Source organism: Lithobates pipiens, unplaced genomic scaffold (assembly GCF_037356315.1).
Source record: "Lithobates pipiens isolate NorthernLeopardFrog02 unplaced genomic scaffold, aLitPip1_a1.2 Scaffold_23, whole genome shotgun sequence".
NCBI lineage: Eukaryota > Metazoa > Chordata > Amphibia > Anura > Ranidae > Lithobates > Lithobates pipiens.
This window is the reverse complement of record NW_027507785.1, coordinates 138,515,748-138,539,647: the sequence shown is the minus strand read 5'-3', so window position 1 is coordinate 138,539,647 and position 23,900 is coordinate 138,515,748. Positions and strand designations below refer to the sequence as shown.

The 23,900-nt window shown below is 44.8% G+C and overlaps 1 protein-coding gene across 3 annotated transcripts in view; it reads left to right on the top strand.

Annotated features, from left to right (window-relative positions):
• ADSL (adenylosuccinate lyase) overlaps window positions 1-23,900 on the top strand; it is a 688,779-nt gene that overhangs the window by 518,312 nt on the left and 146,567 nt on the right. For 2 of the 3 annotated variants that reach the window (XM_077452428.1, XM_077452426.1), the window contains exon 11: window positions 12,986-13,075. The exons of the other annotated variant lie outside the window; for it this stretch is intronic. In XM_077452428.1, the coding sequence (XP_077308554.1) occupies window positions 12,986-13,075 (90 nt within the window). The remainder of the gene's footprint in view (window positions 1-12,985; window positions 13,076-23,900) is intronic. 3 annotated transcript variants of the gene reach the window in all.

Below are 23,900 nucleotides of genomic sequence, written 5' to 3'. Positions count from 1 at the left end.
CCTGGGACACGTCGGTACGAATTGGTGCATCTTGGATGCGACCGGATTCGTATTGGGATGTGATGTGATGAAATGATGTGCCTTGATAGAGACATGAATTGGTGAGCCGCAGCGTGCGACTGACAACGAATGGGACTCTGGAGCATGTACTGAAATCAAGCCGTAAACAGCTCGGGCACCTCGTAACGAATCAGTGCATCGTGGATGCGACTGGATTTGAATCAGAGTGCGGTACGTGAAAATTCACAAGTGACATTGATTTGTCTGTGGAGCATAAAACAGTGAGACACGTTTAAACGAAACGGTGTCTTCGTGTAGATGTGAGGTATGTAAAAACAAATGTTTCACATGATAACATTGCGAGTGATTGGAAGACGTTGAGGTTTTACGAATGATTCATAAGTTTGATATTGAGGTTTAGTGACAAGATATCTAACAATGCGTGAAATTAAAAATCAACCGAAAACCCTACCTGCGAAAGCCAAGCCAGACGCATCATATGTAAACTGCGAACAGAAACGTGCCTCAAAAACTTTGAACACGGAAACTCAGACACAAATGAGTTTCCGAAGAGTCGGCCTAGTGACATCGTATCGCGCACAGAAAACTGACAAAAACCACAGGCGAATGAGCTGGTTAAATACCCCCCGGGCTCCTCCCATAAATTCAGGCCACCATACTGGCTATATATATATATATATATATGTGTGTGTGTGTGTGTGTGTGTGTGAAGAAATGAGCAAACAGAAATATCTAAATCAAATCTGTATTTGGTATAACTACCCTTTGGCTTCAATCCAGCATTAAAGCTGGCCATACATCTATAGATTATCTGCAGATTTTCTATGGTTGGAAAAAATGCGACCGATTTCTCCATGTATGCTAAACTGTGTGGATGGAGGAATCTCCCACTGGGCCAAGCTTCAGTATCTTGCTAGGGCCGACTAGCAAGATGTGGGAGATTCTTCCATGCACACAGTTCAGCGTAGATGGAGGAATCTGTTCCACTTTTTCCATCTGACCATAGAAAATCTGCAGATAATCTATAGGTGTATGGCCAGTCTTGGCCTCTTACACACAATCAGACTTTATACAACCTTTCCCATGGACTTTTGTACAAAGGGCGTTGACCCTAAACTTGTTAAGCATACACACAATCGGACTTTCTCTTATATTCACCGACCAACACAGCTCCTCCCTTAGACATTGGGTTGTTACGCCACCTTTATGTAAAACACAGAACTTTCCAGTTCTGCCCAAGAGGCGGTCCCTTAGGTAACAACCCCACAGCCTGCCATGCAGTCATCAGTTTTATTTTGCCTAGTGAAGAAGGACCTAATAAACCCTGACGGGGCCCATCTGTCCGTCTTTTTTTTTTTTTTTTTCTATTTGGCTTGGCTTTTTCAAAAGCTTGGCTTTTTGCGCAAGATGATGGATCCTGTGATCTGCTATCAACAGCTGGCTGGGTGACAGGCTGGATACCCTTATCCTTGTAGTCTCCCCAGACCAGAGCTCTGCGCTGGGTCGGCCACGGTTGGTGGTTGGTGAGCTTTTATCCTCCGGGCGCACGTGACCGGGCTAATGATGTCTGTGTCAGTGTGCCGAGGCCAGCAGCCACCCTGTACTGATCAGAGAGTGGGTCTGTAATGGAATGTCTCCCGGTTCTTTTCGGCAAAACGTCCCCAGTCCGACAGGATGACCACACAAGACTGCGAATAAAAGTGCTACCGCATGAAGGTTTACCCCCACCCATGACTCGGGTGGGGGGTCGCCTTCGGGAGTTTGCAGCCCGGCGGTCCTCTCGACTGTCTGACCAATGGGTCTGCGATCTGATTTCCTACGGCTACAAGATAGCTTCCCCTCCAGCATACCTGTTCTCCCAGCTCGCCGGGAGGCCCTCTTGGGGGCAGTAAGGGACCTGCTGAATCGCAGGGTGATTGTACCTATTCCGGAATCGGAACGTTTCCAGGGGTTCTACTCAAACCTGTTTGGACGTACCCCTTCCTTCTTGGGAACTACAATCTTGGATCTAAAAGCTCTCAATCACTTTGTGAAAGTGCAGAGGTTCAGAATGGAATCAGTTCACTCAGTAGTTGCTGCACTCCATCAAGGGGACTCCCTGGCGTCCTTCAACATCCAGGATGTGTACCTGCACATACCCATATGCCTTCAGCATCAAAAGTTTCTGCCGTTTTCTGTCGAGAAGCCCACTACCAGTTTGTGGTTCTCCCTTTTGGTTTGGCATCAGCCCCCCGAGCCTTTACCAAGATACTGGCTCCAGTTTTGGCGTTGCTGTGGCAACGCGGGATCGTGATCGTGGGATACCCAGACGATCTCCTCCTGAGAGCATCTTCCTCCTCAGAATTAGAAGAGGATGTGATGATCACCATGCAGACCCTGCAAGAATTTGGGTGGCTGTTGAACCTAAAAAAGTCGGTGGTAGTATCAACTCAGCATTTGGAGTACCTAGGCTTGCTGCTGGACTCCAGAGAAGCGAAAGTGTTTCTCCCTTCAGACAAGCTGCAGACTCTCAGAGCCGCGGAGAAACTGCTGATGACCTGCAAGTGGTCTTCGCTTCTGTATGCGAGTCTTGGGTCTCATGGTGGCCTCCTTCGAGGCACTACCATATGCCCAGTTCCACACCAGAGTTCTGCAGAAGGGTATTTTGACGAAGTGGGACAAAGCTCCGTTGTCTTAGGATCGACAGATCCAGGTGAGCCAGTTGGTCAGAGATTCCCTGATCTGGTGGCTGAGGTCCCCAGTGCTTCAATCCGGGAAGTCGTTCCTACATCTGAAATGGACGGTGATCACAACGGACACCAGCCTATCCGGCTGGGGTGGAGTCATGGGGGCTCAGTCGGCTCAGGGCCGCTGGTGGATGGAGGAATCCAAGTTGCCGATCAATCTGCTTGAACTAAGGGCGATCAGGCTATGCCTCTCCACATGGTTGATGAGACTGCAAAGGCGTCCGATCAGGATCCAGTCAGACAACACCACTGCAGTGGCATATGTCAATCACCAAGGAGGAACAAGAAGCTCAGCCGCCGCATGGGAGGTCGCTCACATACTTTGTTCGGCTGAGCGACATGTACCGGCCCTGTTGGCCATTTACATCCCGGGAGTGGAGAACTGGCAGGCGGATTATCGAAGTCACCAGATGCTGGACCCAGGAGAATGAGCATTGCATCCGGAGGTATTCAGGCTACTGTGCCTGCAATGGGGCACACCAGACGTGGATCTTCTGGCCTCTCGTCTCAATCGGACGGTGCTGAGATTCGTGTCCAGGACAAGAGATCCGTGGGTAGATGCGTCAGATGCGTTGGTGGCTCCGTGGGATCAATACCAGCTGATCTACGCCTTTCCTCCACTAAAACGGTTACCACGTCTGCTTTGCAGAGTGGAAGTCGAGGGGATCCCAGTAATTCTGGTTGTCCCAGATTGGCCTCAGCGTCCTTGGTACGCAGACCAAGTGCGCCTGGTGGCAAACGCCGCATGGCGACTGCCGTTGCGAGAGGACCTTCTGTCTCAAGGTCCGATTCTCCATCCTGCTTTACCATCGCTGGCTTTAATGGCATGGCTATTGAGAGCCAGGTGTTGAGGAACTGGGGTCTGTCGGCCTTGGTGATCCCTACTATGCTGAGAGCATGGAAATCTTCTCGGAAGATCTATCATTGTACCTGGAAGGCCTACAGCTCCATGTGTGAGGAGAAAGGATGTTATCCGCGTTCCTTTTCTATATCCAGGATCCTGCTGTTTCTTCAGCAAGGGGTGGACCAGAAATTGGCGTTAAGCACCATTAAAAGACAAATATCAGCCCTGTAATAGATAAATATTCCTGCGCTACCATATGAAAGATAGTCGTGAACTGCTGCAAACACCGAATGAGGATCAAACCGTGTCCACCAAAAAAATAGTATTATAAAAAGAGTGGTGTTGCGCTGTTCTAGGGAGAGAAAAAAGTACATGGACTATGATAAAAGATATTCTGGATGTAATAAAAATACTTTAATCCAGCCATCTGTATTAATAAAAAGATAAAATACAGAGTCCAGCAGATAAGATATCACAGTATACGGGAAAGCACTAAAATAGTGTTAAAAGAAGGGTCTATATTACTCTAAGTGCAACAGAAACTCTTATATTAAATTATTGTGCAAACAAAGGAAATATGTTCTTTCACCTTTCAATTGCAGTCCTTGTACTTTTTTCTCTCCCTAGAACAGCACAACACCACTATTTTTAAAATATCAGCCCGGGCTGTCTTTTTTTCAATGACCTTTGACATTTCACTCCGGTGCATCCACCGTTATCCCTGTGGGATCTGAACTTGGTGTTATCAGCGCTTCAAAAACTGCCATTTGAAAATATTAGGGAGAGTCCCCTGTTGACTCTTTCCCAGAAAGTGGTCTTTCTAGTGGCCATCACATCGGCCAGGTGAGTTTCGGAACTGGTGGCTTTGTCCTGCAATTCGCCCTATCTGGTGATCCACAAGGATAAGGTGGTGTTGCGTCCGCAACCATCCTTTCTGCCGAAGGTGGTCTCGGCGTTTCACATCAATGAAGACATTTTATTGCCATCCTTGTGTCCTAAGCCGACACATCCTAAGGGAAGTGGCCCTTCACGCTCTGGACGTGGTTCGGGCTCTAAAAGTGTATTTGTCTGCCAAGGTTCTCTTTCAGAAGTCAGACTCACTGTTTGTTTCTGTGGCTGGTCCAAAGAAAGGCATGCCGGTCTCATCGGCCACCATTTCCAGGTGGATCAGACAGATTGTAGTACAAGCCTACGCCCTGAAGGGGTGAGTGCCCCCCTTTCCAGTAACGGCCCACTCCACAAGGGCAATCGGAACGTCTTGGGCCTTCCGACACCAAGCGCCTGTCGCTCAAGTGTGTAAAGCGGCGACCTGGTCGTCTGTCCACACGTTTACCGAGTTCTACAAGGTTGACGTCAGTGCATCGGCTGAGGCTTGTTTTGGCTGCAAAGTTTTGCAGGCGGCTGTATAATTGCAATTGTGTGTGCAATAATTCCCTTTTTTCCTGTTTTTTTGGTTAAAAATGCAGTACCTTTAAGTTAATGCACAGTTGCATTAATTTCCGCAGTTTTTGGTGCGGTTTTGGGTAGTCCCTCCTGTTGAGGGTACCCTGGTTTTGTGGTGTTTTTTTCCACGCACTGTTGTTTTTGTGGGTAAAGTTACACTAGTTCCCACTTACCATGGTAAATGAAGTTTTATGCTGTTTTCCCACCCCTCGTTTGGCACTGCTTGGGGACGTCCCAATGGCTAAGAGAGAAGCTGTGTCGGTCGGTGAATATAAGAGAAAATAGGATTTTTTGTACTCACCGTAAAAAATCCTTTTCTCTGTAATTCACTGACCAACACAGCACCTGCCCCTCCTGTTTTTCTTTACGTTATACTGCTTGTTGACGTACTGATGACTGCATGGCAGGCTGTGGGGTTGTTACCTAAAGGACCGGAAAGTTCTGTGTTTTACATAACATGTAATGCCTAGTATTCTCCTAAAGGTGGCGTAACAACCCAATGGCTAAGAGAGGAGCTGTGTCGGTCGGTGAATTACAGAGAAAAGGATTTTACTGGGGGTACAAAAAATCCAATTTTTTTCAGCCAACTTTCACCAAATCACGTGGTTTTTCTGTTCTTTACCGCCAGCTTTGGCCAACTTCTGTATTGTTGTCTGATCTTTTGCATTGGTTCTGAGCATGCGCGTTTGTAAAGTCCGATGGTTTTCTGTACACACTATCGGACTTTGCTCCATCGGACTTATGTTGTCGAAAAGTTTCTCTGTTCACACAGCCAACAAAAGTCTGCTAAAAACTGAAAAAGTTTGTCCAATGGAGTGTACACATGGTTAGATGTTGCGTTAAAAGAGCTAATTTGCATGTTTGTTGTCAAAAAGTCAGATCGTGTGTGCAGGCCTTTACTTGTACAAAGTCAGGGATTTTGTATGATTAGCTAATTATACCAAGCAAGTGCTTAATCAATTTCATATGTAGGTTGAAACCAGGGCTTTTTTTTTCAGGTGGAACTCTGTTCCACCACCTCTGGCTCAGACCCTTTAGTGCCTGCTCACCACAATCACTTGTAAACACAGAAGTCTGTTTTTTGTGTTTACAAGTGACAGCTCTGCACTCTGTGTGTGTAACCCCCCTGAACTCTGCACTACCATTCTGGTATTTAACCACTTGCTTACTGGCCACTTAAACCCCCCTCCTGCCCAGACCAATTTTCAGCTTTCAGCGCTGTCACACATTAAATGACAATTGTGTGGTTATACAACACTGTACTCAAATAAAATTTTTATCATTTTTTTCACACAAATAGAGCTTTGTTTTGGCGGTATTTAATCACCATTTGGGTTTTTATTTTTTGCTAAACAAACAAAAAAGACACATTTTGGGAAAAACAAAGTTTCATAGTTATAAAATTTTGCAAACTGGTAATTTTTTGCCTTCATTGATATTGGCTGGTGAGGCCGCACTGATGGGCACAGATAAGGCGTTACTGATGGATGGCACTGACGGGCACTGGTAGGTGCCACTGATGTTCACTGGTAGGTGGTATTGATAGGCAGCACTGGTAATGACGCCCTGATTAATTTATAGGCAGCACTGTGGGCACTGATGGGCAGTACTGATGGGTGGTACTGTGGGCACTGGTAGGTGGCGCTGGTGGGCACTGCCAGGTACCTTCACGTACAGGACCTATGTCCCTTTCGCAGCTGCCGGTGAACGGCTTTTTTTTTTCAGCGTGAGGATGAAAAATAGCTGATTACCAGCTCTGTTAACATCGCATGATAGCTGTCATTGGCTGAGAGCTGATCACGTGGTAAGGGGTCGGGATCGACCTCTTACTCTGATCTGTGATCAGGCGAGTCTCATAGACTCGCTGATCACACAGTGCGCAGCACGCTTCCTACAGGGGGTGCGCAGGCTGCTTGAGCACGGAAGGACGCCCAGGGATGCCATCCCGGCAAATTAAGTCCACGCTGTAGTCGTATTTCAGCTATAGCGTGGCCAGAAAGTAATTGACCTTCAAGACCCTCCTGCTGTTCCTGAAATTTGACTGACCACACCCACTATTTGATGTAATTTGGAGGGGGTGTGTGGGGGAGGGGTTTTGTGGCAGCATGGTTGAGTTCCAGCACCTATTATTTGAGAAAAAAAGCCCCGGTTTAAAGAAACGGCTGTATAGGACATGGTGAGCAACAGCCAAACTCTATTAAAATAAAGTTGTGCAAGATAGTTTCATGTCACAGGTCATACACCAAGACTGAGCTCAGCAACAAGACACAAAGTTTGTATATTGCTTCATCAAGATCTCTCCCAGGAAAAACTATAATTTTCTTAAATTAATAAAAATAATATGAATTCTTTTTTTCTGAAGGCATTCTTAACCACTTCAATACCGGGCCATCGTCAAATGACGCCCACAGATGGGATCTCCCATCCTGGGTGGATGTCATATGACGGCCTCGGTATTTTGCCGCTCCTGCAGGGTCCGCGGCGCGACGATTGTGGATGAGGTGCATCCCTCGGACACAGCCCATCCCTGATCTGTGGGATTTCCATCCCCATCCATCCCCCCCCCCCCCCCCCCGATACACGTGACCAGCCGTGACCAATCACAGCCAGTCACATGTCCTGTGCACATGCACAGCGCTCGTGTACGCGCCTAGGGCGCGTGCAGAGAGGGTATCGGGGATGCGGCTTGTCACCCTGACACAGCCCAACCCCGATTGCAGTAAAGAGCCACGTGACCGGCTGTGTCCAATCACAGCCGTTCACAGAATGTAAACAAACCACGGTAACGAGATGTTACCGGGTTCTCCTCCTCACACACTGATCGTGTGTGAGGAGGAGATTGCCTAGTGTACACCAACCACACTGATTACTACCCCCCCCCCCCCCCCAATAAAGAGGACCTGTCACCACCCATCAAAATACCTGCCATCACCCATCACAGCCCACCCGAGTACCTGTCCCAGCCCATCTGAGTACCCGAGTACCTGAGTACCTGTCAGCCCATCTGAGTACCTGTCACAGTCCATCTGAGTATCCGAGTACCTGAGTATCTGTCAGCCCATAAGAATACCCGAGTACCTATCAGCCCATCTGAGTACCCGAGTACCTGTCCCAACCCATCTGAGTACCTGTGACAGTCCATCGGAGTACCCGAATACCTGTGACAGTCCATCGGAGTACCCGAATACCTGTGACAGTCCATCGGTGTACCCAAGTACCTGTCACCAGCCCATCGGAGTAACGGAGTACCTGTCACCAGCCCGTCGGAGTAACGGAGTGCCTGTCACCAGCCCAACGGAGTACCTATTTGCAGCCCATGCCTCATAGAATATACGTTGGGGTGTTTGCTTTCCAAAATGGGCTAATTTTGGGGGTAATTCCATTGTCCTGGTGCTCCAGGACCTTCAAAAGTGTGATAGGTAGGAATGAAATGAGATGTGTAATTTATCCTCCTATTACGCCTGAAGGTACTACTTCAATGTTGGACCTCTGTATATGGCCAGGCTGTGTAAAAGTCTCACACATGGGGTATCTCAATACTCAGGAGGAGTAGAAGAATGTGTTTGGGGTGTTCATTTTGCTATATACATGCTATGTGTTAGAAATATCTTATAAATGGACAACTTTGTTTAAAAAAAAAAAAGATTTTTATTTTATTTCCACGTTTCCTGAAGACTTGTGTAAAAAAAATTAACCGTTAAAAAGACTCATAATGCTTCATAGAACATACTTTGGAGTGTTTGTTTTCCAAAATGGGGTCATTTTGTGAGTAATTCCATTGTCCTGGTGCTCCAGGGCCTTCACAAATGTAAAAGGTCGTTAGTAAATTAGAGGTGTAATTTATGCTCCTACAATGCCTGACTGCGCTTCCTGCATGTTGGGCCTTTGTATGTGGCCAGGCTGTTTAAAAGTCACACACCTGTGGTATCACCATACTCAGGATGAGTAGCAGAATGTATTTTGGGTTGTCATTTTTGCTATGTACATGCTTTAGGTTAGAAATATCTTATAAACTGACCACTTTGTGTAAAACAAAAAAAAGTTTTTTCATTTTCTTTCCACGTTTTCCAAAGACTTGTGGAAAAAAATGAACTGTTCAAAAGACTCATTATGCCTCATAGAATATACGTTGGGGTGTTTGCTTTCCAAAATGGGGTCATTTTGTGGATAATTCCATTGTCCTGGTGCTCCAGGGCCTTCACAAATGTAATAGATTGTTAGGAAATTAGAGGTGTCTAGAACCCCTGATGGTGCTCCCTGCATGTTGGACCTCTGTGTGGCCAGCCTGTGTAAAAGTCCCACACGTGGTATCGCCATACTCGGGAAGAGTTGCAGAATGTATTTTGGGGTGTAATTGGAAGTATGCATATGCTGTGTGTGAGAAATAACTTATGTCAATTTTGTAAAAAAAAAAATATTATTTTTCCCAAGAATTCTGGGAAAAAATGACAATTTCAAAAACTCACCATGCCTCTTACTAAATACCTTGGACTGTCTACTTTTCAAAAAGGGGTCATTTGGGGAGTATCAATATACAAGTAAATGCGCAGTAAACCAGATCACTAAGAATTCTTTACACACAGAGAAGGTAGCCTGAGATTATATACACATGCTGTTTAAGCAGAGTCCATATAATATAAAGTGTCCATAAAGGATTTTGGTTAGAGATGAGGATCCGATGGCAGGGAGTTTATACACACAGGGCAGCCCCAAAGGAAACAGAAACCATGTTCCAAACTGTAAAAGATACACAAAAGGAGAGGCTCCTCTGGGTGTCGATTTTAAAAACAGTTTTAATCACATAAAGTTAAAAAACTCACATTTCAAAGGTTAAGAAAGTGCGATGGATAAAACAATCCAGTGAGTGGGAGTCATCAGATCAGTCTGCACATCCTGCTGGCTGAGACACTGGAAGCTGTCAAATCCAAGAAACTGCTGTGGATAGAGCAGGTGGAGGAACACAGGCGGAGGATGACTACGTCACTGGCATGCTGTGACCAGTTTCGTGAGTGTACGGGCTGAGATAGTGAGTCAGCCACACTCCTTCATCAAGCTGAGGGTAGAGCAAGTAAGGACGGATAGATAAAGAGCAGAGGGGGCGTGGCTAGAGTGGGAGAAGCACTGGGGCCGTGGCTAGAACGGAAGGACTGCACAGACTGGGAGGAGAAGTGATAGGACAAGTGAGGGCAGGGGAGGGGTGTGGCTAAGGTGGGGGAAAGCTAGAGAGGGGCATAGCTAGAGTGGCTAAGGGAGGAGGTGGCTGACACAAACAAAGAGACTATACAGACTGAGAAGAGTAGTGAAGGGACAAATGAAGGCTGGGGAGGGGGTGTAGCTAGGCGGGAGGGAGGAGAACAAAGACAGTGAGAATATTCTGTGCAGACTGATCTGATGACTCCCACTCCATGGATTGTTTTATCCATCGCACTTTCTTAACCTTTGAAATGTGAGTTTTTTTAACTTTATGTGATTAAAACTGTTTTTAAATCTACACCCAGAGGCGCCTCTCCTTTTGTGTATCATTTGAGGGGGTATTTGTACTTTCCTGACATTTCAGAGCCTCAAGAAATGAGATAGGCCGTCAGTTCATCAGATGTGATCAATTTTCAATGATTTGCACCATAGCTTGTAGACTTTATAATTTTCAAAGAGACTAAATAATATCCACTAATTTGGGTTATTTTTACCAAAGAGATGTAGCAGTATAAATTTTGGCCCAAATTTATGAACAAAAATGACTTATTTGCAAAATGTTATCATAGAAACTAAAACTTTTCGCTCTTTTTTCACTTATTTCGCAAAAAAGAAAAAACCTAGTGGTGATTAAATACCACCAAAAGCTCTGTTTGTATGAAAAAAAATTATAAAAATTTTGTTTGGGTACAGTGTTGCATGACTGAGTAATTGGCACTCAAAGTGTATGAGTGCTGAAAGCTAAAAATTGGTCTGGTAAGGAAGGGTGTATAAATGCCCTGTATTGAAGTGGTTAATTTACAGAATTTTTCGCACCTTCTTAAAACGTTTGGGACATCACATTTTTAAAGCTTAATTCCAGGCAATTTTATGAGAGGACATTCCTGCCATGCCAACATTCTGCGAGGAAGTGAGCTGCCATATAGATGGGGGAGCCCTGTGGATGTGGTGTATCTGGACTTTGCAAAAGCATTTGATACAGTGCCCCATAAAATCTACATAACTAGTTAAGTCTTAGTTTTTGCTGATGACACAAAGATGAGCAGAGTAATAGATTCACATCAGGTCATAGAAATTTTGCCGAATGATCCCAACCACAACACTACCTGCCTGGAGTTTGCATGTTCTCCCTGTGCCTGCGTTGGTTTCCTCCGGGTACTCTGGTTTCCTCCCACACTCCAAAGACATGCAGGTAGGTTAATTGGCTTCTGTCCAAAATTGGCCCTAGTATATGAATGGGGACCTTGGATTGTGGGCTCCTTGAGGGTAGGGACTGATGTGAGTGTGCAATGTACAGGGAAGGGGACAATTGTAGACACTCACTCAGGTTGAACTGGATGGACTGGTGTCTTTATTCAACCTTACTATGTAACCTGAATAAGATAAGAGGGTGCAGACAAATGAGGTTTAATGTTGAGAAAATTTAAAGTAATGCACTTGGGGGCAGAAAACATAAATGCTAAATATTCACTAGGTGGAGAACTAAGGACGGAGAAGGATCTAGGGATGCTAATAGATGACAGATTGAGCAGCAGCATGCAGTGTCAAGCTGCAGCTACCAAAGCAGGCAGAATGTTAGCATGAATAAAAGAAGAGATATACTCCAGGGATAAAATTATAATTCTGCCAGTTTATAAAACTCTGATTAGGCCCCATCAGGAGTTTTTCATCCAGTTCTGGTCACCGATCCTCTGAAGGGATATACTTGAGCTGGAAAGAGTCCAAAGAAGGGCAACAAAACTAATAAGGGGACTGGAGGACTTCAATTATGAGGAACGACTGCACGCACTAAATTTATTTTGGCTGGAGATCCAACTCTTGAGAGGGGACAAGATGGTTATCTACAGATATCTCAATGGGGATCCCAGCATAAGAAACAAATGATTCAGTCCCAGGGAGTGTAAAAGGACACGGGGCACACAATGAAACTAGAGGAGAAGCGGTTTAACCTTAAACTGTACATGGGGGGGTTCCCCACTGTCAGGGCTATAAGGATGTGTAACCCTCTCCCACAGTTGGTGGCTGCCGGGAGTATGGATATTTTTAAAAGTCTCTTAGATGTACATCTTAAAGGACACAACATACAGGGATAGAGCAAATCCTTATAGACACCGATACACATACACCTGCACAGGTTGAACTGGGTGGACTATTGTCTTTTTTTTCAGCCTTACCGACTATATAATTTTTTTCCCCCCCGTGGAGTGGGGCTGTGTCTGCACTGCATGGGATAACTGCTAGTTTTTAACTAGAGGATTGGAGAATTGAAATGTACTCTCAATCCTCCCAGCGCAACCGCGGTCCCTGTGACTCCTTCCCCCCTACCCCGGGGTCTGTTCTGCGGTGAAATGTTCCTGGCGCCATCACACCCATACTCCAGCTCTGGACGTGAAGACATCTGAAACAGTCCATCGCTGGACATGGGGGGGGGGGGGTCGCCATTTTCCGGAGAATGGAAGGATCAGATGAGTGCATCCCTAGACAAAATGAGCAGTTAGCCCATGCACTGCAGACACACCCCAACTGCATGGGGAAAAAAATTGACCGGCGTTGAACTTATTTATTTTCTTTAAAAGAATTTGGGGGAAATATTTATTTTCTTTTTAAAGTTCATATTGGGGAAAAAAGTATGTGTGCAGCAGTATCGCAAGCAAAGGTCAGAAGTAAAAATTGCATTGGAAATTAATAAGAATACGAATGTGCACGACCCGATTCTGTCAGAACACCTGTTAACATTTTTTTTCTCTTTCTCATTCAGGTTATTGAAAGGAGAATTCGCCAAGAGCTGCCCTTCATGGCCACAGAGAATATAATCATGGCAATGGTGAAAAATGGAGGAAATAGGCAGGTTAGTTATAAAACAGAGAATCCTGCGAGCCACCACTGACCAGATGCCCATTAAATATACAGAGAAAGAAAAAGCTGCTGGCGTTAAACACATCTCACAATTTATACAAACATAAATGAGTAAATACTGCACTATAAATATGATCTCATCAAAAATATAAATATATGTAAAAGGTAATAGGATCAATATAAGAGACGGCAGCTAAAATCAGAACAAACTGTAAAATAAATGAATTGAAAAGAGCTTTGCTATGTAATATGCACTATACACCCAAAAATAAAAGCGTTTGATAGTGTATTAGGTTTAAACAATTTAATGAACACAAGCAAACAAACCCTAATACAGGGTACTCACATTTATAAAGTGCATCTAGTGCACCACTCTTTTGCCAGCAATAACCAATAAGATCAGATACCGGAAAGGTATGGGGGTGATGTGCATTTCCTCCTATGGCAGTTAAGACTGCTCCTCATGCCGTCCTGACCCCTCCCCAACGCGTATTCGATACAGGGAATGCGTATCTACTTCAGGGGAAATAGATACCAATTCTTTGAAGGTTTAACCATGCTGCCCACCGTGATGGGTCAAGTTTGGATCTGTCTGTTTAAGAGGAAAGATGTAAGAGGAAAGCATAGGAACTGCAAAGTCCACCTATGACTTTTTCCTCAGTTATATTGTAAAATGCCTTAAAAACTCCTCTAAAGGGAGTAATAGTGTATAGACCCTGTTTAAATCTGTGCTAATACCTCGTGTCTCAGCAGCTGGGGGGGGGGGGGGGTCTCCTCTCCCCACAAATGAGGAAATTGAGTGGATAGGGATACATGTTATGTTTGACCACTTGATCACTGGGCACTTAAACACCCTTAATAACCAGACCAATTTTCAGCTTTCAGTGCTCTCACATTTTGAATGACAATTACTCAGTCATGCAACACTAGACCTATATGAAATTTTTGTCCTTTTTTTCACACAAATGGAGTATTTAATCACCGCTCGTTTTTTTATTTTTTGTGCTATAAAAGAAAAAATACAGAAAATTCAGTAAAAAAATTGATTTTTCTTTGTTTCTGTTATAAAATTTAGCAGATTAGTAATTTTTTCTTCATAAATTTTGGCCAAAATTTATACTACTACATATCTTTGGTAAAAATAAGTACAAATTGTTGGATATTATTCAGTCTTTGTGAAAGTTATAGAGTCCACCACCTATGGTGCCAATATCTGAAAATTGATCACACCTGAAGTACTGGCGGCCTATTTCAATTCTTGGGACCCTAACATACCCCCCAAATGACCCCTTTTTGGAAAGAAGACATTCCAAGGTATTTAGTAAGAGGCATGATGAGTTTTTGAAGTTGTCATTTTTTCCCACAATTCTTTGCAAAATCAAGATATTTTTTTTTTACTTTTTTTTTTTTTTTCACAAAATTGTCATATTACCAGTTTATTTCTCACACACAGCATATGCATACCACAAATTACACCCCAAAACACATTCTGCTATTACTCCCGAGTATGGCGATACCACATGTGTGAGACTTTTACACAGTGTGGCCACATACAGAGGCCCAACATGCAGGGGGCGTCCATCAGGCGTTCTGGAGCACCCAGGACAATTCTGACATTTCTCTCCTATATGTAAAAATCATCATTTATTTGCTAGAAAATTACATAGAATCCCAAAACATTATATATGTTTTTTTTAGCAAACACCCTGGAGAATACAATAGTGGTCGTTGCAACTTTTTATCTCGCACAGTATTTTTCAAATGCTTTTTTGTGCTTAAAAAAAAAAAAAAAAAAAAAAACACAGTAAAGTTAGCCCACCAATTTTTGCATAATGTGAAAGATGAAGTTACACTGAGTAAATCGATACCTAACATGTTACTCTTCAAAATTGCACACGCTCGTGGAATGGCGCCAAACGTCGCTACTTAAAAATCCCCATAGGCGACAATTTTAATTTTTTTACTGGTTATATGTTTTGAGTTACAGAGGAGGTCTAGGGCTAGAATTATTGCTCTCGCTCTAACGTTCGCAGCGATACCTCACATGTGTGGTTTGAACACCGTTTTCATATGTGGGCGGGACTTGCGTATGCGTTCGCTTCTGCATGCGAGCACATGGGGACAGGGGCGCTTTAAAACATTTTTTTTTATTGTTCATTTCACTTTATTTATTTTAGTTTGACATTTTTTTCCCCAAAAATTGATCACTTTTATTCCTATTACAAGGAATGTAAACATCCCTTGTAATAGGAATATGGCATGACAGGTCCTCTTTACAGTGAGATATGGGATCAATAAGACCCCACATCTCACCTCTAAGCTGGGAAGTCTGAAAAAAAAAAAAAAAAGATTCTGGCTTTGATCGTATTGGCGAGTCGGTAGAAGCACCGGAGGGTGGCGGGAGAGGGGTGTCTATGGCTGGGTATTGCAGGGTATCACCGACTATGGCTGGGTATCTCCGAGTATGGCTGGGTATCTCAGAGTATGGTGTTGCAGAGCATTGCAGGGTATTGGCGGGTGTTGCAGAGCACTACAGAGTGTTGCAGGGTATTGGCGGGTGTTGCAGGGTATTGGCGGGTGTTGCAGGGTATTGGCGGGTGTTGCAGGGCATTGCAGAGTGTTGCAGGGCATTGCAGGGTTACATTTCGGTGAGCAGCGATGTGGGCACTGCAGATGCAGCCCACAGCGCTGCTGACACCGATCTCTCCCCCCTCCGCTGTACAGAGAGGGGGAGGGAGGAACCGGCATCATAACATGACGCCGGCTTGTTTACAAGTGATCACTCCGTCATTTGACGGAGCGATCACGTGGTAATCGGCCGCGATGAGCGGCCGTTTACCGTGATGCGCCGGGTCCACTGGACCCGGCGGTCACGGATGCTCTCGTGTGTGCGCCCCAGGGGGCGAGCGAGAGCAGAATTCTGGGAGCCCGTTAATTAACGGCCTTTCAGAGTTAAATAACCGCCCTGAAGCCGTTAATCGGCAATGGGCGGTTAAGTGGTTAAACAAGCATAAATCTGAAAAGCTGATAAAAAGGCTGTGTAAATCCCCCCCCCACCCCCCCACCGAGGTGACTCTTGCTAAAGCACAGGAAAGGGCGTGGCACATAGACAATAAGGCTCACACCTGAAAAAGCTTAAAGCTGATACTCTTGGAAACACAGTGTCTATCAGTGTCTGCAGTACAGGAAAAAACTTTTTGTTTAACATTAGATCATTCTATGCTACCAGTTTTTCCTACTATTGTTAAAATAAATAGAACAGTTCTTAGAGTACCTTTGGTTGTTTTTTTGTGCTTTGCACTATGGCTTCAAGGCTTATTACTAAGGCACCAAAAGACCCCCAGGCGCTGGGAACTCCAGACATGCCTCCACATTGTCATCCTCTCTGGAGATACCTGACATGGCAAACCAGGGCGAGTCATTGGAAGCAATTGGTGGTGCAACTGTGTCTCACACTTCAGCCCCTGTATACATGACTGAAGATGCATTTTCCTCTGCCCTGCGGGGCTTAGAACGACGATTAGCGGCTTTAATCGCATCCTCCATTAAAGGGGATAAGAAGCTTGCTAGAGCCCTCTCTCCCACGCCAAACCCCTTACCAGGAGAACAGTGGGGACAGGTTGAAGTATTACCCCCAAACGATCGGGAAAAACAAACCGATTACTCCTCTGTTGTGTAAGTTTCAGCTTCAAAATCTGAGGTACAAATCCTTACGGACATGGTTCGCTCCACTTTCATGCTACCCCTAACAAAGTCAGCTGAAAGTCTGGTTTCTTCTTTGGGTTCCTTGAAACCTTCACAACCAGTGCATGCATTTCCAGTCCACACATTAGTAGAGAAGCTTATTTATACCGAATGGGATCATTCGGATAAGCATTTTCTCCCTCCAAAGAGATTCTCAGTTCTCTATCCCTTGGAGGAAAAATTGGAAAAAATGGAAAGTTCCAGCAGTAGATTTTACAATTTCAATTTCAATTTAAAAAGTTGGAATTCCTGTTAAAATCCTCTTTAGCATATTCTGTTGCTCAGCCTGCAATTGCAGTTATAGGCATCTGTCAGTCTTTAACCACTTTCAGACCGGACCATTTTGCTGGTAAATGACCAGAGGTCTTTTTACAATTTGGCACTGCGCTGCTTTAACTGGTAATTGCGCGGTCATGCAATGTTGTACCCAAACAAAATTTGCATCCTTTTCTTCCCACAAATAGAGCTTTCTTTTGATGGTATTTGATTGCCTCTGCGATTTTTATTTTTTGCGATATAAATGGAAAAAGACCGCAAATTTTGAAAAAAAATGATATTTTCTACTTTTTGTTATTAGAAAAATCCAATAAATTCAATTTTAGTCATACATTTAGGCCAAAATGTATTCAGCCACATGTCTTTGGTAAAAAAAAAAAAGTCAATAACTGTATATTTATTGGTTTGCGCAAAAGTTGTCACATCTACAAACTAAGGTACGTTTTCTGGAATTTACGCAGCTTTTAGTTTACGACTGCCTATCTCAGTTCTTGAGGTGCTAAAATGGCAGGGCAGTACAAAACCCCCCCAAATGACCCCATTTTGGAAAGTAGACCCCCTAAGGAAATTGATAAGTGGCATGTTGAGCCCATCGAATATTTTATTTTTTTGCCTCAAGCGATTGAATAATGACAAAAAAATATTTTTTTTTTTTTTTTTACACAAAGTTGTCACTAAATGATATATTGCTCACACATGCTATGGGCATATGTGAAATGACACCCCAAAATAAATTCTGCTGCTTCTCCTGAGTACGGGGATACCACATATGTGGGACTTTTTGGGAGCCTAGCCACGTACGGGGCCCCGAAAACCAAGAACCGCCTTCAGGTTTTCTAAGGGCGTAAATATTTGACTTCACTCCTCACTACCTATTACAGTTTTGAAGGCCATAAAATGCCAAGATGGCACAAAACCCCCACAAATGACCCCATTTTAGAAAGTAGACACCCCAAGCTATTTGCTGAGAGGCATGTTGAGTCCATGGAATATTTTATATTTTGCCACAAATTGCGGGAAAATTACAAACTTTTTTTTTTTTTTTTTTTTTCACAAAGTTGTCACTAAATGATATATTGCTCACGCATGCCATGGGCATATGTGAAATGACACCCCAAAATAAATTCTGCTGCTTCTCCTGAGTACGGGGATACCACATATGTGGGACTTTTTGGGAGCCTAGCCGCGTACGGGGCCCCGAAAACCAAGCACCGCCTTCAGGCTTTCTAAGGGCGTTACAGTTTTGAAGGCCATAAAATGCCAAGATGGCACAAACCCCCCCCCCCAAATGACCCCATTTTGGAAAGTAGACACCCCTAAATTTAGGGGTACACTAGTGAGACTAGGTAATAAATGGCGGGTGCCCTGAAACTATAAAAAAAATAACTAACCAACCAGCGTCACCTGTAACAGTTATATGGTGATCACTGGTGAAAGGGTTAACTAGGGGGCAATCAGGGGGCTTTATGCGGTAGTATATGGGGGTCCCTGGCGCTATAAAAAGCTGCGGCGAACCTAAATACCTACCTGCCTAACTAGCGTCACCTGTGACACTAATACAGTGATCAGAAAAACGATCGCTTATTAGGCTGGGTTCACACTGGAGCGATGTGGGAACGCCACGAATCCGCGGCGGGTTCCCGCATCGCATGCCTCCCGGCGGCAGTTCACACTGCCCTATGCGAACTGCTGGGAGTGTCAGTGAAATATTAATGACACCCCCAGATCAGTTCGCATATCGCAGTGCGATCTGCAAACTCGGATCGCATGGTGTGAACACCCATGCGATCCGATTCTGCTGCGGACCAAAAAAAGGGTCCCGTGCGAGTTTGCGGCGGGTGCGGCGGGTGCGACACGAATTCAGCCATACTATCTGTATGGCTGAACTCGAATCGCACAGAGATCGGATGTGATTTGCACTGCAGTGCGAATCACATCCGTTCTCATAAACCGCTGCAATGTGAACCCAGCCTTAGTGACACTGGCGACGGGGGGTGATCACGGGGTTAAACCTTTATTGGGGGGGTTAGGGGGGTACCTTAGAACTAAAGGGGGCTAACCCTAACTGCCCTAACAGTTATTACAGTCACAAATGACACCCGCCGGGTGATCAGGGGGTTAAACCTTTATTAGGTAATAAATGGCGGGTGCCCTGAAACTATAAAAAAATAACTAACCAACCAGCGTCACCTGTAACAGTTATATGGTGATCACTGGTGAAAGGGTTAACTAGGGGGCAATCAGGGGGCTTTATGCGGTAGTATATGGGGGTCCCTGGCACTATAAAAAGTTGCGGCGAACCTAAATACCTACCTGCCTAACTAGCGTCACCTGTGACACTAATACAGCGATCAGAAAAATGATCGCTTATTAGGCTGGGTTCACACTGGAGCGATGCGGGAACGCCACGAATCCGCGGCGGGTTCCCGCATCACATGCCTCCCGGCGGCAGTTCACACTGCCCTATGCGAACTGCTGGGAGTGTCAGTGAAATGTTAATGACACCCCCAAATCAGTTCGCATATCGCAGTGCGATCTGCAAACTCGGATCGCATGGTGTGAACACCCATGCGATCCGATTCTGTTGCGGACCAAAAAAAGGGTCCCGTGCGAGTTTGCGGCGGGTGCGACACGAATTCAGCCATACTATCTGTATGGCTGAACTCGAATCGCACAGAGATCGGATGTGATTTGCACTGCAGTGCGGTGCGAATCACATCCGTTCTCAAACCGCTGCAATGTGAACCCAGCCTTAGTGACACTGGCGACGGGGGGTGATCACGGGGTTAAACCTTTATTGGGGGGGTTAGGGGGGTACCTTAGAACTAAAGGGGGCTAACCCTAACTGCCCTAACAGTTATTACAGTCACAAATGACACCAATGCAAAAAAAAAAAGCAATTGGTGTCACTGTGACTGGGGGGGGCAGGGGTAATTGGGGGGGTGATCGGGGGGTAAAGGGGGGGTGTGAGTGTGCCTGGCATGTTCTACTGTATGTGTGGTGTGTTGGTGCAACTCACTGAACCTCTCTCCTCGGTGCCGGAACGAAAAATACCGACACGGAGGAGAGAATACATCACTTCCTCTCCTGTGTTTACATTACAGGAGAGGAAGTGATGTCACGGAGGATTTCCATTCGTCGAGAGCGATCGCGAGGGGGTGGCCATGAATGAATGGCCGCCCCCTCATCCCGGATCGCTCTCGAAGAAATGCCGACCGCCGCAGGCACCGGGGGGGGGGGCCCGATCGGGCCCCCCACCCGCGGGCAGGCAGGGACTTATATATACGCCCATATGCCTGCCCGTGCCATTCTGCCGACGTATATCGTCGTGCGGCGGTCGGCAAGTGGTTAAAAGACCAGTTCACACAGCTCCTTAACGAGCTCTCTGCACAACAGGCCAGCAAGTTGGCTGATTTACCAAAAGCATTATGTTTTGCCATAGATGCTATGAAGGATTCTATTCACCAGGCGTCTTGCCTTGCACTTGTGCTAGTACACATGCTTAGGACCCTTTGGCTAAAGGGTTGGTCTGCCGAAGCACCCTGCAAAAACCTACTTTCATGGGGAGTGACTATTTGGCAATGATTTGGATAAATACATCAAAACAATTTCCAGTGGAAAGAGTATTCTTTTGCCAGTCAAAAGAAAGTATAAACGTCCTTCATTTAAATGGACTTTCTCTCCTGCACCAAGCGCATACGCCTCTAGGCAGTGGCAACGGCTTCCACCGTCAGATTCCAGAGGAAAATTCCAGGGTCAGGCCCAGGCTCAAAGGGAGCCACTAGACTACAATGCAGAATACTAAGACCTCTTCATGAAGAGGCGTCTCCCCTCACCAAGGTCTGGCAGAGGGAAACTCAGGACAGATGGGCTGTCTCCACAGTGACTCTAGGATACAAACTAGTGTTTCGGGAGTTTCCACTATCTTACTTTCTGAAATCAAATATTCCCAAGGATCCAGGGAAAAGACGATCCCTTTTTCAAGCATTAGACCGATTATTGACTCAAGGGGTAATCATGCAGATCCCCACAGAAGAACAAGGTTTAAGTTACTATTCAAACCTGTTTACGGTGCCAAAACTGAATGGCCAGGCCCATTCTGTTTAAAAAAAAAAACGAAATTGGTTCCTAAAAATTTGCTAATTTCAAATGGAGTCGATCGGGTCAGTGCTCTCCATCCTACAAGGCGAAGAACTTATGGCGTCCATCGACATCAGGGACGCATATCTGCATGTCCCTATGTTTCCCACTCACCAAAGGTTTCTGCTGTTTGAAGTGTACCAACGGCACTTTCAGTTTGCGGCCTTACCCTTTGGGCTAGCCACAGCACCATGGGTATTCACAAAAATACTGGCCCCACCTCTAGCCAGGTTGAGAGCACAGGGCATAACAGTGTTGGTGTACCTAGACGATCTATTGTTAATAGACCAGCCAGTAACTCGCTTAAGGCAAAGCATACGCATTACAACCAGTTACTTGGAAAGTCTCGGTTGGATCCTCAACCTAGAGAAGTCTTCCTTAAAACCAGTAAGAAGGCTGGATTACTTAGGCCTGATCATAGATACAGCCCAGAAAATGGTGTTCTTGCCTCAGGCAAAAATCAGCTCCATACAAGCACCTTTGCATGAGGTTGTTAGGAAAGATGGTAGCTTCATTCGAAGCAGTCCCCTATGCCCAGTTCCATTCAAGACTGTTGCAAAACAAAATCCTCTCTGCTTGGGACAAGACGATCCAAGCTTTGGACTTGCCAATGCGGCTGTCCCCAAGAATGTCTCAAAACCTCAGTTGGTGGTTGCGAAGCCAGAATTTGCTGAAGAGGAAATCCTTCAGACCAGTAATCTGGAAAGTAGTAACGACAGATGCCAGCCTCTCAGGCTGGGGAGCGGTACTAGGGGAGACGACTGTCCAGGAAGTGGTCAAAACTCGAAAGAGCCCTGCCCATCAACATTTGGGCAGTGTATCAGGCTATGAAAACCTAGATCTCCAGGTTAAAGAATTGTCCGGTCTGGATTCCCACAGCTGTGAGAGAGACACCACCGCTCTAGGCAGATCCACGAGACAAAAAACAGCTCCTTCAAGAAAAAAACATAAAAAAAACATGAATATGAAAATCTAAATAAAATTATAATATTGGGACAAATAAAGTGAAAAAAGTATGCATAGGAAAAAAATCTGTGTTTAAAAAGCAATATAATATAATCTATTAAATAATGAAATATGTGAAAACACACAGAAGGAAAAGGAATTCATCAAGTGTGATATGTGAAACCACTGCAGGTGCAAATGATGATGAACCAAATATGTGTAAGTACCTTAGGTGTATATGCACATAATGAATAAATAGATATAGAATAAAATAAAACACATAGAGAGAATAAAAAATAATAGTTCTATGTGCAGTTGTTTTTTATTCTCACAGGGATTAATATTGGTCACGTTTACCTTTTGTGTATACCATTATTAGGACAGTGATTATATACAGTGCCTTGCGAAAGTATTTGGGCCCCTTGAACTTTTCAACCTTTTGTCACATTTCAGGCTTCAAACATAAAGATATAAAATTTAAATTTTTTGTGAAGAATCACCAACAAGTGGGACACAATTGTGAAGTGGAACGAAATCTATTGGATATTTTAAACTTTTTTAGCAAATAAAAAACTGAAAAGTGGTGCGTGCAAAATTATTCGGCCCCTTTACTTTCAGTGCAGCAAACTCACTCCAGAAGTTCAGCGAGGATCTCTGAATGATCCAGTGTTGTCCTAAATGACTGATGGTGATAAATAGAATCCACCTGTGTGTAATCAAATCTCTGTGTAAATGCACCTGCTCTGTGATAGTCTCAGGGTTCTGTTGAAAGCGCAGAGAGCATCATGAAGATCAAGGAACACACCAAGCAGGTCCATAATACTTTTGTGGAGAAGTTTAAAGCCGGATTTGGATACAAAAAGATTTCCCAAGCTTTAAACATCCCAAGGAGCACTGTGCAAGCGATCATTTTGAAATGGAAGGAGTATCAGACCACTGCAAATCTACCAAGACCTGGCCGTCCCTCTAAACTTTCAGCTCAGACAAGGAGAAGACTGATCAGAGATGCAGCCAAGAGGCCCATGATCACTCTGGATGAACTGCAGAGAACTACAGCTGAGGTGGGAGAGTCTGTCCATAGGACAACAATCAGTCGTACACTGCACAAATCTGGCCTTTATGGAAGAGTGGCAAGAAGAAAGCCATTTCTCAAAGATATCCATAAAAAGTCTTGTCTAAAGTTTGCCACAAGCCACCTGGGAGACACACCAAACGTGGAAGAAGGTGCTCTGGTCAGATGAAACCAAAATCGAACTTTTTGCCCACAATGCAAAACGATATATTTGGCGTAAAAGCAACTCATCACCCTCAACACACCATCCCCACTGTCAAACATGGTGGTGGCAGCATCATGGTTTGGGCCTGTTTTTCTTCAGCAGGGACCGGGAAGATGGTTAAAATTGAGGGGAAGATGGATGCAGCCAAATACAGGACCATTCTGGATGAAAACCTGTTGGAGTCTGCAAAAGACCTGAAACTGGGACGGAGATTTATCTTCCAACAAGACAATGATCCCAAACATACAGCAAAATCTACAAAGGAATGGTTCACAAATAAACGTATCCAGCTGTTAGAATGGCCAAGTCAAAGTCCAGACCTGAATCCAATCGAGAATCTGTGGAAAGCTGAAAACTGCTGTTCACAAACGCTCTCCATCCAACCTCACTGAGCTCGAGCTGTTTTGCAAGGAAGAATGGGCAAGAATTTCAGTC